The sequence below is a fragment of the Camelus dromedarius genome, chromosome 4 (genome assembly GCF_036321535.1).
Source record: "Camelus dromedarius isolate mCamDro1 chromosome 4, mCamDro1.pat, whole genome shotgun sequence".
In the NCBI taxonomy this organism is placed as follows: Eukaryota; Metazoa; Chordata; class Mammalia; order Artiodactyla; family Camelidae; genus Camelus; species Camelus dromedarius.
Window position 1 is genome coordinate 61,205,759 of NC_087439.1, and position 17,400 is coordinate 61,223,158.

Here is a 17,400-nt window from a genome sequence, read left to right on the forward strand (position 1 = left end):
ACTGAGGGAGTGACTGCAGGTAAAGCCCCGATCCCTCCCACTTCAGAGGCGGTGGAATGAGGAGTACCAGCAGAAAAACCCCTGAGACTGAGGTTTTTGTGGAATGCTGCTGCGTACCTGTCTGACTTCATTTCCTTCCATTTTCTGCTCTTTCTCCAGACTCCAGCCACACTGGTGTCCTGTCTATTGAATTTGCTAAACTTGTTGCCATCTTAGGACCTTGGCACTTGCTCCTCCTCCTACTTGGGAAACACTTTCCTAAATCCTTTCGTGTCTGCTTTCCTCTTGTCTTTTAGGTCTCAGCTCAAAAGTGAGCTCCTCAGAGGCCTTCCTTGATGACCTTCGCTCACAAAATGTTACACTTTGTTTACTTAGGGAAAATGATTCCTTTCTTTTTTTAAACTCTACTGAATCTTTGTGTTTTTAAAATTCCTGATTATAAATATATATACATATTTTAAAAACTTTAAAGTATATAATATACTCATCAAAAGTGTATAGCTTGATGAATTTTCACAAACTAAAGTCACCCAGAAGAATGAACTGTAGGCTGGAAGCCCCTCTTGTTGCCTGTTTTCAGTCACTGCCTCCTTTCCCCACAGGGATGATCACTGTCCTGATTTAACACATTAGGTTAGTTCCAGCTGTTGCTGTGTACTCTTTTGTATCTGGCTTCTTTTGCTCAAGAGTGGACTTGAGTATGTAGCTCTGGTTCACTCATTCTCATTAGTTTTTGGTTTATATAGCTTGAGTTTATATTAGATGGTACCTATAGAATTGTCAATATTATCTTTAAATCCCTAGATTTGTTTTTTTGGAAGTAAGTTGAAGTCAGTAGTGTGAGTCCTTCAACTTTGTTCTTCTTCAGTATTATGTTGGCTGTTCCAGCCAGGTCTTTTGCCTTTTCACATTATAATTCCTTTGCTATTCCATGTAAATTTTAGAAAATTTTAGAAATAGCTTATCTATTATTTAAAGAAAAAAAAGCATACTAGAATTTTCATTGGGAGTATGTTATAGTCTGTAAATCTGTTTGGGAGAATTAACATCATAACAATAATGAGTCTTCCAATTCATGAACATGGTATGTCTTTCCATTTGTATAGGATTTCTTTCATAAATATTTTGTAATCTTTAGCAAACAAAATTTGTACATATTTTGTGAGACTTACACAAGTATTTTATGTATTTGGCACTATTATAAACTACCAAATTAAAAAAAATATGGTTTACGTTTGTTCGTTGTTAGTATACAGAAATACAGTTGCAGTTAAACTTGCTATAGTGACCTTGTGTTCTATGATTTTGTTAAAGTCATTTGCTTTATTAATTTTTTAAAAAAGATTTTTTAGGATGTTCTATATAGTCAATCAAGTCAGCTGTGAATAGATACAGTTTTATTTCTTCCTTCACAATTTGCGTGCCTTTTATATCTTTTTCTTACTTAGTGTTCTGCCTAGGACTTTCAGTATGATGTCGAATAAGAATGATGAGAGCAGACATTCTTCGCCTTGCTCTTGATAAGAGCAGGACATTAGGAACAAAACAGCAGTTCAGTGTTTCCTCATTATGCGTTCTGCTAGCTGTGTGTATTTTTGCAAATGCCCTTCATTGGGTTGAAGAATTTTCCTTCCGTCCCTAATGCTGAGTCATTTTTAAAATAATGAATGGATATTAGATTTTGTCAAGTTTTTTTTTTCTCTATCTTTTGAGAAAAATTCTATGGTTTTCTTTTAGTTTGTTGATTTAGTGAATTATATTGATTGATTTTTCAAGTCTTTTTTTAAAAAAATTAAGCATCAATTAACAAGTCTTAATTTTTTTGACTATTGCTTATTAAATCGCACATCTGTCTATCTGTCTCTTTTTTTATTTAGTATAGCTTTTCTCCATGACTCTTAATCACTACCATACAGGAGACTGTATGTTCTACTTATTTATTTGTATGTTTTGTCTTTCCAGTGGAGTATTTTGTTCCATGTTTTGTTCTCTGCTATATCTCCAGCCCTGAGAATATTGTAACAAAGTAGGATTCTGTAAATATGTGTTGAATGAGGATATCTGCTGTCCAAGGAGTTCATAATCTAGGAGGGGAGGAAGAGGTACATGAATAAAAGGTGATACATCTTAGGAGAACTATCAACAGAAGCCTTTGAAAGCTCATGATGGGAGAGATCTTAAGTTCATGTAACAGATTTCTTTTCCTTTTTCCTATCAGATTTGAAAGAAGAAACATCTAGGAAGAATTTATTTAGTGATGCAGAATATAAGAAGAATTCAATAAAAATGTGGTTTAGTCCTCGAAGTAAGAAGGTCAGGTATGTTGTGAGTAAAGTTTCAGTGCAAACCCGTCCTCCTGTGATAAACAGTCAAACTGCTCAGCAGGCCTCCATGTATGAGTTTGTCTCTCCAAGCCCTCCGGTGGATGTTTCTGAGAGGGCTAAAAAGCCTTCCAGAAGATCTGGAAAAAAGCAGAAAAAGAAAACTTTAGCTGAAATCAACCAGAAGTGGAATTTAGAGACAGGAAAGGAAGATGGTGAACTTACCTCCAAAGAGGAATTTAAGGAAAAGCTGGTATCCTTCTGTAGCCAGCCGTCTGTCATTGCTAGTCCTCAGACAAACGGTGAAATAGACTTACTAGCGAGTGGCTCCCCAACAGAATCTGAGTGTTTTGGAAGTTTAACTGAAGTCTTTTTACCATTGGCTGAGCACATTGAGTCTCCAGAAACTGAGAGCAGGAATGAAGTAGTGACTCCTGAGAAGACTCTCTGTGAAAATCATCTTACAGTTGAGAAGTCCTTGCCATCAGGTCACAGCAGGAAACGTGGGCGTCACAACAGACTTTTCAGTCCTGTTTCTAAGAAATGTAGGAGCAGCGTTGTGAGCACCAGTGGAAATTCTGTTAAGGAAACGGCGCAGTCAGAAAACATGCCATTACCCGGATGTTCTTCACCACCTTCAAACAAACTTAAAGTTGGTGACACGTTAAAGAGGAAGAGCAGTAATATATTAGATGAATCCTTTAGCCTTTCACCAGGTACGCCCCCTTCTACGCTGAATAGCCCAAGTTACAGACGAATGATGTGTAGCCCCTCAGCAACGAAGCTGTTGCACAGTAGCCGTACAGCTGGGAAAAGAAATCACAGAGGAGAGACTTTGCTCCATGTTGCTTCCATTAAGGTAGGATGCTTACTCTGAAATACAGCTTTAGAATGAGACCCAGTACAGAATGATTTCTGTGGAGTTTGTGAAAAATGACGTAAGATTACTAGGATGATTGACCTAACCAGATGTGATACTTCCTTTGAACCAGAGAAGCAAAAATTCATAGGGACTGTATCCCTACCTCGGTTAGAGCAGTGGCCCCTGGGCCTGAGGAGCATGATCTTGCAGAAGAAAACCCATATATCAGGATTTCAGCTTCAGCTTTGCCTAGTGCTTTCACTTTTGTCTATTCCATAATGGTTTTTGCTCAGTTTTCACCATTTTGTGTACCCATTCTTCTCATGCTTTATGAATGCAGATGGACAGTTGCCAAGTGCTGCTGGCAACAAGTCTTTACCTCGCTTAAGAGCTAGGGGGTGACGTGAGAGGTGACAAGTGTCTGTATGGTTGACACTGCTCGTGGGCACCGCCAGACTCTAGAAGGTTAAAAGATGTGGTCTGTATATTTCTCCAATAACCTGGAAATTTGACTGTCAGAAATGGCTCCTATGGTTCACCACAAAGGGGCTTCTCTGGGTCCCTCCGCCAGCCATTCCTTTTACTAGCCTGTCCATTGAGTTAACGCTCCTTATTTTTTGACTCTATACTTGCGATGTGGCAGTGTTTGTTTTTTAGAACCTGGCTCACTTGCTGAGTGTGAGATGTACTTGCAGTGGTTAAACTGACACACGTGCTGCACATAGTGGGGAGCAGCTAGCACCGTAGCTTTATAGCCTTTGGTCTGTGAATTCATGCAAGTGTTGTGAAAATATCACGTGGGAGAGCTGAGTACTAAATTAGGACAGCTTTTAGGGTCTTTCTGGGAAGTCTGTGGGTCTTTTGCATGGATAGAGAACTTTGGGAGATCCAGAAAAGACCTCTTGGAGGCCCTTGAACATAGAACTGGCGAGCAACATAAAACTGGGAAGAACGTGGGGTAGGCAGGGAGTCCAAGGGTTCCTGCGTTTTCCTGTGGAGAGAGGGAAAGGCACAAAAGTGAGTTTCTTCCAACTCTTTTTTTTTTTTCTTCTTCTTTATCTTCCAATAAATGATGAATGTAGAATACATCTGATGCTAGCGAGGGGGTGACCAGCAACATGACTGCTTTCTCAGCATTCAGTAGCCTTTGAACAACTTGAATTTTTGGAATTGGCTCTGGTTATGTTTTAGTCTGATATTTGCAAAGCATGAGTTTAAATATCAGAGTATATTTTTTGTCCTCTTTGTTTTATTTTTATATATATACACGTGTGTATTATGTATATAATATGTAAAGTATAATAACCTTAACATTATAATGTTACTAATGCTTCATAGACATAAGTAGCTAGCATAATAGTAAATATTTTTGTTCATTTTTCTGACCAATACATGAATGTAGACTGCTTTAGTTTCTACGTTTTGCTTTCGGGAATTATTTTTAGATCACGAGGTAACCAGTTATATTGGTGAGAATTTTTCTTCAATCATTAGAATAATTTATCTTTATTAGTGAGGATCCCTAGGACCTAGAGTCTAGGCCATGGTTTGGCAAACTCTTTCTTAAAGAGGCAATGAGAGTAAATACTTTCAGCTTTATAGGACATATAGTCTTAACTATTCAACTCTTTTCTTCGTGCAAAAGTAACCGTAGACAATGTGTAAACCAAAAAAACCTTACACACAAAATCACGTGTGGGGCCTACAGGCCACAGTTTACTTATCCTTGGCCTAGGCTGTGGACAAAAGCCCAGTGGACTCTGAAGACAGGAAAAAATGGTGGCATAATGCCATCTTGGTGAATTTTCTCTATTGATGTGTTCATAATGGCGTCAATACAAGTTTTGTCAGGTTGTCATTTTACTTAGAAAGTGTCTTGCCAGAATTAGAATTACTCATTTGATTCTCTTGAACTTATAAAATACTATATTGTCATTAGTTGGCAGATTCTGATATAGTACATTTAAGGAAAGTTAATTGATTTCTATTGTTTTTTAAATGCCTATTTAACAATAGTGTTCTCTTTTAAAAATTTATTGTAAGTTGAATGCATGCTCCCATCTCAGCTTGATTTTAATAGTCAAAACAAATACTTGAAGCAAAACCAAAGGATTTATCAGTATATTTATCTTTTTATAAATGATATTCATTTTATTTTCTATCTTGATTTTTTTCACTTGCAGCTGAGAATGAATAATCTGTATACTTGGAAACCAAATGTTGCGATCCTACCGTCTTATTTATGTTTTGTACCCACCTACTTCAGAAAAGGATTTGAGGTGGCTCTAAAGTTAAAACTACAGTTGACCCTTGAACAAGGCGGGGTTTAAGGGTGCTGACCTCCCCACAGTTGAAATCTGCGTATAACTTGACTCTTTAAAAAGTTAGCTACTAATAGCCTACTATTGACTGGAAACCTTAACTAGTAATATAAACAGCCGATTAAGACATATTTCATATGTTATATGTATTGTACACTGTATTCTTACAATAAAGTAAGCTAGAGACAAAGTGTTCAGAAAATTATAAAGAAGAGAAAATGCATTTATAGTACTATACTGCGGGAAGGATATAAGTCAAGCGCTAGAGCACAAGCTTAGCATGCACGAGGTCCTGGGTTCAATCCCCAGAACCTCCTCAAAAAATAAATAAATCAATCTAATCCACCCCCACCCCCTGCAAAAAAAGGTATAGTCCTGTACTGTATTTATAGATACTGTGTGTTTACATCATCTGTTTATAAGATGACTTGTCTGTCAGTACCTACCAGTGTATTGTCTTACATGATACAAAACACTGTGGTTTGTATACTTATTGCTAACAGTAGATGTCAAAAATGAAAAGATAATGTGAAAAAAATTTACATTAATTTACAGGTATAATGAGTCATGCAGTGATAATGACGCAGCAGCAGTGTGATTGATTACTGTGTGGTGGACTAGTGCCATGGATGCAGTCGCTTCAGGGCAACCTAGCCTATATACTTGAATCATTATCAAATTTTTGTGGTGTACGGTGTTACAGTCATATTCCTCATACAGTGTTGGAAGCATCGTTAATGTTTTTTTAAAAACCATTTACCTGTGGTGATAGGCTAATGTGTAGTTTCTCCAATTTCAAGAGAGAGGCATACTGTACAGTAATGTAATTCTTTGAGAGCAGAGTTCTAAAACAGAAGAGTAACATTATTAATTTAATATTAAACATCGCTCACCTCATATCTATGTAAGGATAAACTATTATCTACATATATTTTATGCATTCATGACATACCTAACTTCTTAATTTTTTTCACTAGTTCTTTCCTACCTGGTTTGTTGGCAAGTTTTTTTTTTTAATTGTTGCTCATCTTGTAAAAATTTTCCAATATTCTTATTAAAAACAATTGTGTATAAGTGGACTTGTGTGGTTCAAATCCATGTTGTTCAAGGGTCAGCTGTACTATAACGTGGAACAAGGAGCAGGGAAAAGGAGTTACTGCAGCTGAATAAAGACGACAGATCTGATGACGGCAGGTAGCCAGAGCAAATGAAGTTTTTTGCTGTCAAAGACAGAGTTTGTTGTTGTGGTTGTTGTTTTTCCCTGAAGTACCCTGTAGACTTGCGTTTTCCACATTTCCCTCGTTTCCCTTGGATCCTAAGTGTGCACGGTTGCACTGTGTGTCCTTGGTGGATGCACTGAGGGCAGAGAACCCCACAGTGGTATTACTTCTCTGTCGGGCTGGTTAGTCTCCCTTGCTGCAGCAATGGCTTTGCACAATGATCTTTGAACTTGGTCACATCATTAATAAAACTGTTTAATCTCTCTCCTCTAATCGACTTCCGGACATCTTTGTCTTGGCTGTGACCTTTCATATCTATCACCCTAGTGGAGGCTATTTGTGCATTCTCTGTCTTCAGAGTCCACTGGGCTTTTGTCCACAGCCTAGGCCAAGGATAGGTAAATTTAGTGAGTTCAAACAAGGCAGATTTATTTTCTTACAGTTTTGTAGTTCAGAAATCTGATGTGGTTCTCTCCAGACTAAAATCAGTTCGTAGGCTGTGGGAGAGAACCTGTTTCCTTGGTTTTTGGGGTTGTTGGCAGGAACTACATACTTCTTGTGGTTGTAGGACTGAGATCCTGTTTTCTTGCTGGCTTATTGCTGAGGGCTGTTCTCAGGGTTTAGAGACTGCCACATTCGTGGGTGCGTGGCCCTCTCCTTCTGTTTTCAAAGCTAACAGCGGGTGGAGTCCTCATCCTCTCCAGGAGAAGTTCACTGCTCTTAAGGACTCACACGATTAGATGGGAGCCACCTGGACAGTGCAGAATAATCCCCCCACCTCAAGAGTCATTGCAGAGTCCCTTCCGTTGTGTAAGGTGACATTCACAGGTTCAGGGGGTTAGGACGCGGACACTGGTGGTAGAGGTGTGGGGTCATTATTCTTCACTCACACCGCTGAATTTCTTGTTCTGTTTTCCCTTTATATGTCCTCCACTCAGTTCTCTACAGAACAGCCAAAGTCAGCTGACCAGAGTCGGAACTTGTCTTTTCTGTGCTGCCCTACCAATAACTTCCTGGCCTGCTTAAAATAAAATCCACAGTCCTCCTCATGGCCTGTGCAGCCCTACCTGATCCAGCCTTCTTCAGGCCTCTGCTCAGATGCCGCCTCCTCAAAGAGACTTTTCTTAACTCACATACAGTAGTAGTTTCTGCCAAAAGCTTAGCTTGTTTTGTTTTCCTCCTCTTACTATTTCTTGACATTATTACAGATCTCTTTGTTTCTTGTCTCACTCTTTAGAATGAGAGCAAGAGCTGTTTGTTCACTGTTCTGTCTTCAGTGTCTAGAACACTGTCTGGTGCTTAGTAGATTGCTCTGTTTGTTGAGTCAATGAGCGATTTTTTTCCATTCAGCTGTGATCTGATTCCTACTCTCCTGACACACTGAACTTTGAACTTACGAGTTATTCAGGCGCATTCATTAATGCTGCTGGTGCTTTGCACATGTTCCTTTTTCTTTCTCTTATATCCTTTCCTCTGCCTCTTTCCCTTTTCCCTTGTGGTCCTTTGTATCTAACCTCAAAATCTAGCTTACATCCTACCTTCTTAGTAAGTCTTTTTCAGAATTCCCAGAGTTAGTTTCTTCTCTACGGTAACATTGTTTTGTTTGCATTCATATTCCTTTAACTTTCTGTTTATTATATGACTCCTCAATTAGACTTTGTGGTTATGTGGAGTATACTCCCTATTTAAAGTCTAATTTCAAAATGTGAATAATAACTTCACACTTCTAAAATAAGAATAAAAATATTTGTAATGGAAAGAAAGCCTCACTCCCATTTCTGTTCCCAGCTCTTGCTGTCAAACCCTTTCTTTCTTGTGTATCTTCTGTGAACTTTTTTACACAAATATAAGCAAATGCTTTCCGTATTCGTACGCACTTTTTGTACATTTTTATAGTAGCAGAGCATTCCATGAATTTTTATCATTTAACTGGCCCCCAACTGATGGATGCCTGTTTGTTTCCGTTCTTTTGGTTTTATGAACAGTGCGGCGGTCAGCAGTTTTTATTTCATATGTGAGCAGGTATATCCTTTGAATAAATTCCCAGAAGTGGGGCTTATGGGTTAATGTAAAGCATCTGTTACCTTCTTTATCTTGAAAAACTCCATACTTGGCAATTGAAGACGCTTATTAAATGGCCAGACTGCCCAAATACTCAGGCTGCCTGAATGTAGAGAGTTACTGTATCATCAGCAGATAATGTGTATGTTCTCAATTCTCAAATCCTTTTCCCCTCAGGATCATGGGCTTATAGGCCAGCCAGCTCATTTTTGGATTTTCAGTACCATTTGAATGCAAACCTTAGACAGGTTCATTTTTGAATTCCATATTTATACTTTTTCTTTTCTTACACTGTGGAATTTCAAGCAGAATATTTATTAATCCTATGTCTGGGATGTTGTGAATATTCTCATTTAGCCAGAACAGAAGTTGGAATCCATTATGTTCTCTTCACGCCCCGTGTTTGTACCTGAATATCTCCATCACCTCTGGTCAGGGTGATTTTGAGGACATTATGTTGTAAATGAGAGATTCTGTGAGAAAGTGTTATGCCTAAGTAGAAACTAAGGTAAACACTCATTGTTTATTCTTCTAATTTAATTTTAAAAATCTTACTATTTGACATTTCATTATACGCAGAGAAAATTTTGATTTTTTACTCTATTATTTTATTTTGGCTTAAAAATTTGTTGATTCTGGAATAAACCTCCCCAAAGTTCTCTAGCACAGATTCTTAAAATGGTAATGATTACTCATAATTCTTGCCATAGCAATGAACGTGTTGGAAATTGAAGAATGGCTTGAAGCTGGCATGCTATGATGTATTTATGGTACAGTCATGGTAGATAATATTTTGAAGGCAACTTATAAGGCATGGTATGTTTAACATAACAAAGGTGATAAGCTCTTGGGTAGAGAGAAAAATCTTTTGTGGGGAGTCTCCTTCAGAGTTTGACTTCGTAATTCATTATACTTGGAGGTAGTCATGTTATATGTATGTAAAGCCATGTTATTATGGATCCTCTATACTAGCTTCCTGAGAAAATAGCAAAGGACTCGAAAGCAAACTGGCATCTGTGATATTTTCAAGATTTAACTTTCTAGAGAACCTGTTGGCGTCAGTATCTATCTTTCCCTTTGTCATCTACCATCTTTGTAATACCGGTAACTTACTGTCACGGTGTCTAGGTTGTCCGAATCATCTGTGAAATTATTTTATTCAGTAAATAACTAAAACACTGGGGAGGGTTAATATACTTTAGAGCTTCATTCCAGATGAGTAAACTTTTTCTTTTTTTTTTTTTAAACAATACCTAGTTGCTAAAAGAAGAAATTTCAGGTACCTAGTTAGTTCATTTATGTGGAAAAGCTTAACCATTTTGGTAAATCGTCATTATTGTACTTAATTGTAATGTCCTCCATTTTTATTATGATATTTATTCCTAATAATATTTTAGAAGAGCTAACCTTTATAAGGAAAAATAGTTCTGTGTATGTATTTGTTTTTAAAAAGTTAATTTATGTTGTTACTGTATACCCAAATGTGTGTAGAATATTTCCTTTGAATGAAAGGTTAGCAATAAGAAAATTCAGTGTGACTCACATGCTCCCTTATTTTTCAGACTTTAAGGTATTACTTGAAAACACCAAGTGTATTTAAAAATTTTTAAGCCTTAGTAAATACTTTTTCCTTAGATGATTTTTTTTCCTGTGGTTTAAGAGAATCTCAATTATTATTTTAAGTTGTGAGAAGCCTATAAGTGAGTGCTTATTACTCAGAAAATGTTCTGTTTGAGAATAAAGTAATTTAAAGAAATCAGAAGCAGAAGTTAATTTAATCCCAGAAACTCTGTATTGGTTCAAGCTTCTCCAGTTACTGTGGACCCTATCTAATTATCATAATTTTATTTATGTGCATGACATTAAATTTAAATAAACTGGAAGGTTGAAAATATGACAAACTTCTAAGTACTAGGGAGGAAAAAGCAGATTGAGTATGAAAAGCAAGTAATTTGCAAAGTCAGCTTACATCAGGCAACTCTAGGGGTAAAATGTTAACAGAAGACACCTTTGATAACATGAAGAGGTGGCATGAAAGAAAAATACCACTTAAAAGAGATTCTACTTGTACTTTCTAAATTGTCACTCATTGTCTCTGTGTGACGGTTCTGTGTGATTCTTCCACTCCACAGTTGTGTTTATATTATTTTATGGACTTCTTTAGGTTAATATACTTTTAGGTTAATATATTTGTGATTGCCATGTAGAATTAGATTGAGGACATTTTAGAGAAGTTGTTTGTGTATTTTTTGTGAATACCTTCATTTTGAAGGTTGGGAATGTGTGTGGTTCTGGCAGTTGATCTGCCCCAATATTCATGGGATTGTTTAAAAAAATTCAAATTTGTATCTTGACAGATGTTCCTGAGCTCATTTGGAGCTGACTTGAATATAGAGCAAAAGTTGCTAAATAGATGTTAACTTGCACTAGAGGTGTAGAACTTACACCTCTAAGGAACTACAGGAATTTTTTTTTTTAATTGGAAGTGGGGTAATTGATTTGAAATGTACAGAATCTTTTTAAGGCCTATTAAATATTTAAGGCCATTTTACTAACTTAGGAACAAAAAAGTATATGTTGCATGTGGATTTGTTTTCTTAGAAAACTGAGTAAGCTACCATATTAAGATTTACCCTATTTGAGAGGTAGTTCAAAAGAACCCGATAAAAGCAAATGTCACTGTTTCTAGGAGACTTAGTGACTTCTGCATTATCAAGCCAAAAGAGAAAAAACTCATTTCAGAAGAGTGTTGGAGAGTGGTAGGAGAGAGATTTTCTTCTCCTTAAAGAAGCTCTTCTCAAAATACAGCATTGGCATGTGTGAGTTTTGTTTTATGGAACCTTTGTTTATTCAGCCGTTTTCAGGGAAAGCTATCAGTTATTTTTGGAGAAAATAAGCTCTACTTTTGCTTTAAAAAAATCTGAGCAAATAGGGTGACTATACCCAAAATTAATATATTGTAGATAAGTGGAATAACTGCCAATTAGACAGTCGTTTTTGTCTCTTTAACATTGGTTTCACTGAGCAGCCTTCTTTGCTTTAATTTTGTTTTAAACAATACTCAGAAAACATTTTTCACTTATGTTCAAAAGAGGTGTTTTTCACAAGTGGAATGATGACTTTAAAAACTTTCTTATGATCAGATGATCTTTGGCTTGTGTCCCTTATTTGGTATTTTGAAATGAATTTTGATGTAGGTTGGCTAATAGCAGAGGTTTTGTAATCTGTATTCAAGGTGGACCACGTGACTTTGATGACTTGATATCTCAGAACAGTTTGTGCATGTGTAACGTTATTTATTGACTCGTGATTAGTAGGCATGTAAGAGAAAAGATTTAAATTTTATTCTATTTTGAAGAAGACAAAATCTTTAAAAAATCTTAATTTTTTTTTTCTTTCTTTGATGATTTTTAATTTCTTTTTATTTTTTTGTTGTTCTTCTAGGGTGACATACCTTCTGTTGAATACCTCTTGCAAAATGGAAGCGACCCAAATGTTAAAGACCATGCTGGATGGACACCACTGGTAGTTTTCTAGTTGTTTGTTTTTTTTTTTTTATCATCATTCTACTTATGTTTTATTGTTATTATAGTTTATAGTTATATAGTTGTCTATATGTCATCCTCTGTCGTATATACCCTCTCTTTTTAATCTGAACTTATATTTTCAACAAATAAGAGTAAATGGTTATTTTTCATCTAACTTTTCTATTGTGGCCAGCAAAAAACTGGCTACCTTTTGACTGACTACATTTAGATTTAGGAATCCAGTTATACCATATTGCTGAATGTAGCTCATTTGTGGAGAGGTAACTGCTACAGCTGACATCAGGCTTCGATGTGCAGCGTTGCATGTCATTGGAACCACATTTGGAACAAGGAGAGGTCAGAGGAACTGAGTATAGAACGAATCACAAGGCAGTGATTCTTACTGAGGATCTGTTTTATCCTCACTTATACTCTGTCCAATTGCAAACATATAGAGGCAGTAGAAATCTTTGCTCACATTAAACATTTTTTTTTAAAGCCTTTGCTTTTATTACTAAAAATATAGTGTGAAGGAGAGTCTGGAAAAAATATGGCACACATACATGGGAACAGGTGCTATACTGGCTAATCACATTAGGACAATAAACATGTGATTTGAATGCACACATAGAAGTGTCAGAAGGTGAGGTGGATACCCATATTCTGTAAACTGCAAATTCACAGAAATTGGGAGATTTGCATTAGGCCAGGGGCAAAAAGGTTTAAAGTTGTGATTTCTCCTTGCCAGTTTTTAAGCCGGGAGTGTTCAGTCTGGATCAGAGTCACTTTGTTGTTTGGACTCCACAGGCTGGCTAACCTTTTTGAAGAAAGGTTAATTTTTCTTTTTAAGCCACTAAGGTAAATTGTAGTAAAAGCTGATGAGTGATTTAGAGGACCTGATGCTTAATTTAGATTCCTTTCTCCTAGAAATAGACCTACAGACATTGAGTATGGTGATCGCCTATTAAGATTTGAATAGATGTACTTAAAAAGCACACTATACCAGAGATTTATTAGAATACAACACAGTGGCATTGTTAGCAGATCATTAGACATGAGGAAGGATTTGCATGTGAAGCATCTTTGAGCATTTCATTGTTACCAGTTATGTCATTCATTCAGTAAGCTCTTTTTGAGCACCTACTCTGTTATTTCTGTTGTCATTAGCACCAGCCAAACAGTATTCTGTAGTTTCAGCAAAAGCGAGAGGCTTTTCTTGCAAATACTCATTATGGGATATTTGCTTTATTGGGGTTATGTCAATGTGTGGGTGCACCACTTAGCTTAAGGCTAAGCACCTAAGATTTAGTGAATTCTTTTTTTTTTTTAATCAAAATATAGTTGATTTACAATGTTTCAGGTGTACAGCAAAGCAATTCAATTATACATATACATACATACATGTATATATTTCAGATTCTTTTTCATTATATGTTTTATAAGAAGTTGAATATAGTTCCTTGTGCTGTACCTGATTTAGTGAATTCTATTAAGCCTTGGAGAATTTCAGATTCTATGCATGATGTGGTGGTTAAATATTTTCTGCATTTTTTTCCTTATTTTTAAAAATTTCTTACTGTTGAACAATTTAGGGGCTATAATTGGTTTAAAGCTGTATTTTCTTCTAAAAAAAGAAGAGTGCTTGACCCAAGGCTCAAATGGAAAAAAATCTTTCTCCATGGATTGCATAAATCTTGATTACCATGTATCTTATCATAAAGACTATTAATAGTGGCTTTTACTCTGTCAACAACAGCTTATGGTCTGTATGAGTATTTAGGTAAGAAACAATTTACTGATGGAGGTTTATTTTTCTAAAATACAGTTTTGTTACAGTGTCATCTGTTGCTCTTCATCATCTCTCTTCTCACCCTTTTTTCTTTACTTAGCATGAAGCCTGCAATCACGGGCACCTGAAGGTGGTGGAATTGTTGCTCCAGCACAAGGCGCTGGTGAACACCACTGGGTATCAGAATGACTCACCCCTTCACGATGCAGCCAAGAATGGGCACGTGGATATAGTCAAGCTGTTACTTTCCTATGGAGCCTCCAGAAGTGCTGTGTAAGTCGTTCAGCTTAAAACTGTTTCTTTTCTCTGATTTACCATTGAGTCAAGGTCTGATGAAGCAAAGACTTAACTACCCAGGTTGATGGCTCTGTTCTCTTTCATGACTAATGTTAGACGTGGCCATTCTATTCTGGATTTAAAATTAGCATTCATGCCCTTTTCCTTTATGATACTTTCATATTTGAGGGAGACTTAATCTTTTAATTCAGAAACAGTTGTCAAATTAATTTTAAAAGCTTTGACTTTCTGGAAAAATTCACTTAGTTTTTATATTCTGTAGATTGATTCATACTTATTAATGAGGCAAGAATTAGAAGTATATAAGTAACCATTCTATGTTTCTCAATACTTTAGAATTGTTTTTAACTATTCTGTTCCTTTTCTGCCTTTTCTGTATATTTTGTATAACAACAATTAAAATATGTAAGAATTCAGATCTTAGGCAAGTGTGGTCAAATTATTTCTTAGATTTTCTTACATCACTCAAATGAAGCTCTGGGTAAATTGTTTTGCAATGTTAGGGCACAGAGATGTATTAGTGAATGCTGGTGGCTGCCTTTTAAATTGCTGTTGTCAAGAGTGTCACAAGCAAATGCTATATGTGGATTTTGTAGCTTTAATCTGTAACTTGGTTCATGCCCCCCTCTTATTTTACCCTTCTCAATTAATGAACTAGTTGAAATGAAAATGCAAGAATTGCCTCTCCATACCTCCATTACTTCTCCGGGTTTGGGAGGAGCACACAAAAGTTAGGACTTACTCTGATTACAGAGACAAATAAGGATTACAAAATGCAGAGCTTCTAGGTTGTAATTTTTTTTTTATAGATAATCGTATAACATAATTGAAAAACAAATCAATAATGCAGGAATATACCATACCTTGGTGTGCTTAATATTCCTTATTTCTCATCACATGTGATAATTGGGGCAAACTCAGGGAATACGTATCTTCTGTTTATGAATTTTTCTGTGTTTTACAGACACACACATACATGTATATTATACTAGATCTACACACGTACACCCCACACACACACTCCTCCCTAACATATGCCCCTCCTGTGGGTATAGCAAGACATTTGATAGAGCAAGTGCTTGCTTTGGTTGGGTGAAACAGAATAGTTGCTATTCATGGGTTCTTAAATCTGCTGTGACCACTCTAATGAATGGAGCAGTGGTCAGGGCATTAGGGATTCCAGCTTTTATTTGTGACTCCATTATTGACTTTATAGCCTCAGGCAGGTTAGTTTCTGTGCCTTGGTGTCCTCACCTATAAAACATGGGTGATGCCTGCTGCTTTTCTGTTTCCTCAGAGCATAGTGAGGATTAATGAGCCAAAACACAGGGCCTGTGTTATGGTTTGTACACCATGATTCTTCACGTCACTGTGAAGCTCATTAACACACAAGGTGTGGGCATCAGACAGCGAGTCCGCCTTCCCAGGTGCCTTCTCAGATAGCTGTGCTGTTTTCAGTAGGCTCGCAGAGTGGAGTGGTAGGTTCAGGTGTTCCTCTAGCCCAGCCCTGCCCAGTAGCTCCTTCTGCAGCGATGGAAGTGCCCCACTCAGTAGCCACCGGACATCTGTTACTCTTCAGCACTTGAAATGTATTGCTGCTGAGGAACTAAATCTTCAAATGTATTTTATGTAAATTAAGTAGTCACATATTGGAGAGCTGATTGATATAGCTAGGATAGTAGGGAAGGAAGGTTTATCTGGTGACAGAAGTTGGGAATGATGTTGGATGGAGGATAGTAAGGCAGCTAAAGGGCAAATGCAGGAGTCGATTGAATCCAGGGTATCACAGTGTGGGAGCTGTTTCTAAACATTGTTACTGCTTCTTTTCCAGACCCTAGGTCATCATACTTAAGTATTTTCTGTGTCTTCTGCTTTCTTTTTATTTTGTCGTAGTTGTTGTTGACCTGATTGGCTTCGCCATTTCCTAACTGGCCTCCTTTTCAGATTACTTTCCATACAGCAGTCTAAGAGCTTTCAAAAAATACAATTCTGGCCAAAGCGCTCATTTGCTTAAAACCTTTCACTGGCAGCTCTTAATGTTTTTAAAATCAAAGTCAGACTTAACAGAACATGGTTCGTAGGCCCCAGAGGGTCTGGCGCTCCTCGCCTCCCCGGCCTGTCTCTCTGCAGTGCCTCTTGTCCCCTTCTTCTCCGGAACTTTTTGCACTAGCCTTTCTAAATTTTTATTTCCTTAAAATGTGCCAAGCCATTTTACTTCCTAGCCTTTAAATATACTTTCCCTTTGTCTGGAATATTCTTTTTTGGTGGTCCGTTTCTCATTCTTTGGGTTTCATCTTAGGTATCATTTCTTTTTGGCTGGCTTTCCTGAATCCTTGTCTTTACCCGGTGCTTCCTCCCAGTCGTAGAACAGAGGTGGTAGTGCAGCTGCTTGGCACTGTCTTCTCATTAGGTAGTGTGCGCTGTGTGCCAGGATCGTGCCTGTGGCCCCAGGCCCCGCCAAGTGCCTGTTGTAGTCAGTACCTACATTTATTTGTAGAATGAATTAGTTAGTGTTTGAATGCATAAAAAGATGATAAATTTTTTCCTCTCTTGATAAAGGGTCTGGTGAAATGAAAATAGGAATTGCCTTCTTCTGCTCCTAGTTTCATTGTAATTGTGAAAAGAATGTCTAAAACCAAGTTCCCATAAGCCGCACCTTTTCTGGGGTGGTGGAACTGGCTCCCAGTAGATGCTGGAGTGAGTGATGTGTGCTCCCTGAGCAGAATTCTTAGCCTCCAGCCTATTGGACATCCACAGTATATTCCCTGTTGTGGGATCATGGCTGCCCGAAGTAATTCCTCTGGTCTTGCCATTTTAAGGTCTGTTTTTCTTTCTGCTGGTGTTCAATCTGTTGTCTTTATAGAGTTAAGTACTACAGGTAAGAATAGATGAAATCTGTTTCTGTCCCTTCCTCCATTTCTTAAGCAAAGCATGGAGGGGGGTGGTGCATGAGACTATATGGGGTTCTTACCTTTTTTTTGCCTGAAGTTTTTGTTCCTTTT

The 17,400-nt window shown here is 37.2% G+C and overlaps 1 protein-coding gene across 1 annotated transcript in view; it reads left to right on the plus strand.

Moving 5' to 3' along the window:
* BARD1 (BRCA1 associated RING domain 1) overlaps positions 1 to 17,400 on the plus strand; it is a 70,400-nt gene that overhangs the window by 24,363 nt on the left and 28,637 nt on the right. The window contains exons 4-6 of the mRNA XM_031451823.2: positions 2,219 to 3,180; positions 12,230 to 12,310; positions 14,202 to 14,374. Coding sequence (XP_031307683.2) covers positions 2,219 to 3,180; positions 12,230 to 12,310; positions 14,202 to 14,374 — 1,216 coding nt within the window. The remainder of the gene's footprint in view (positions 1 to 2,218; positions 3,181 to 12,229; positions 12,311 to 14,201; positions 14,375 to 17,400) is intronic.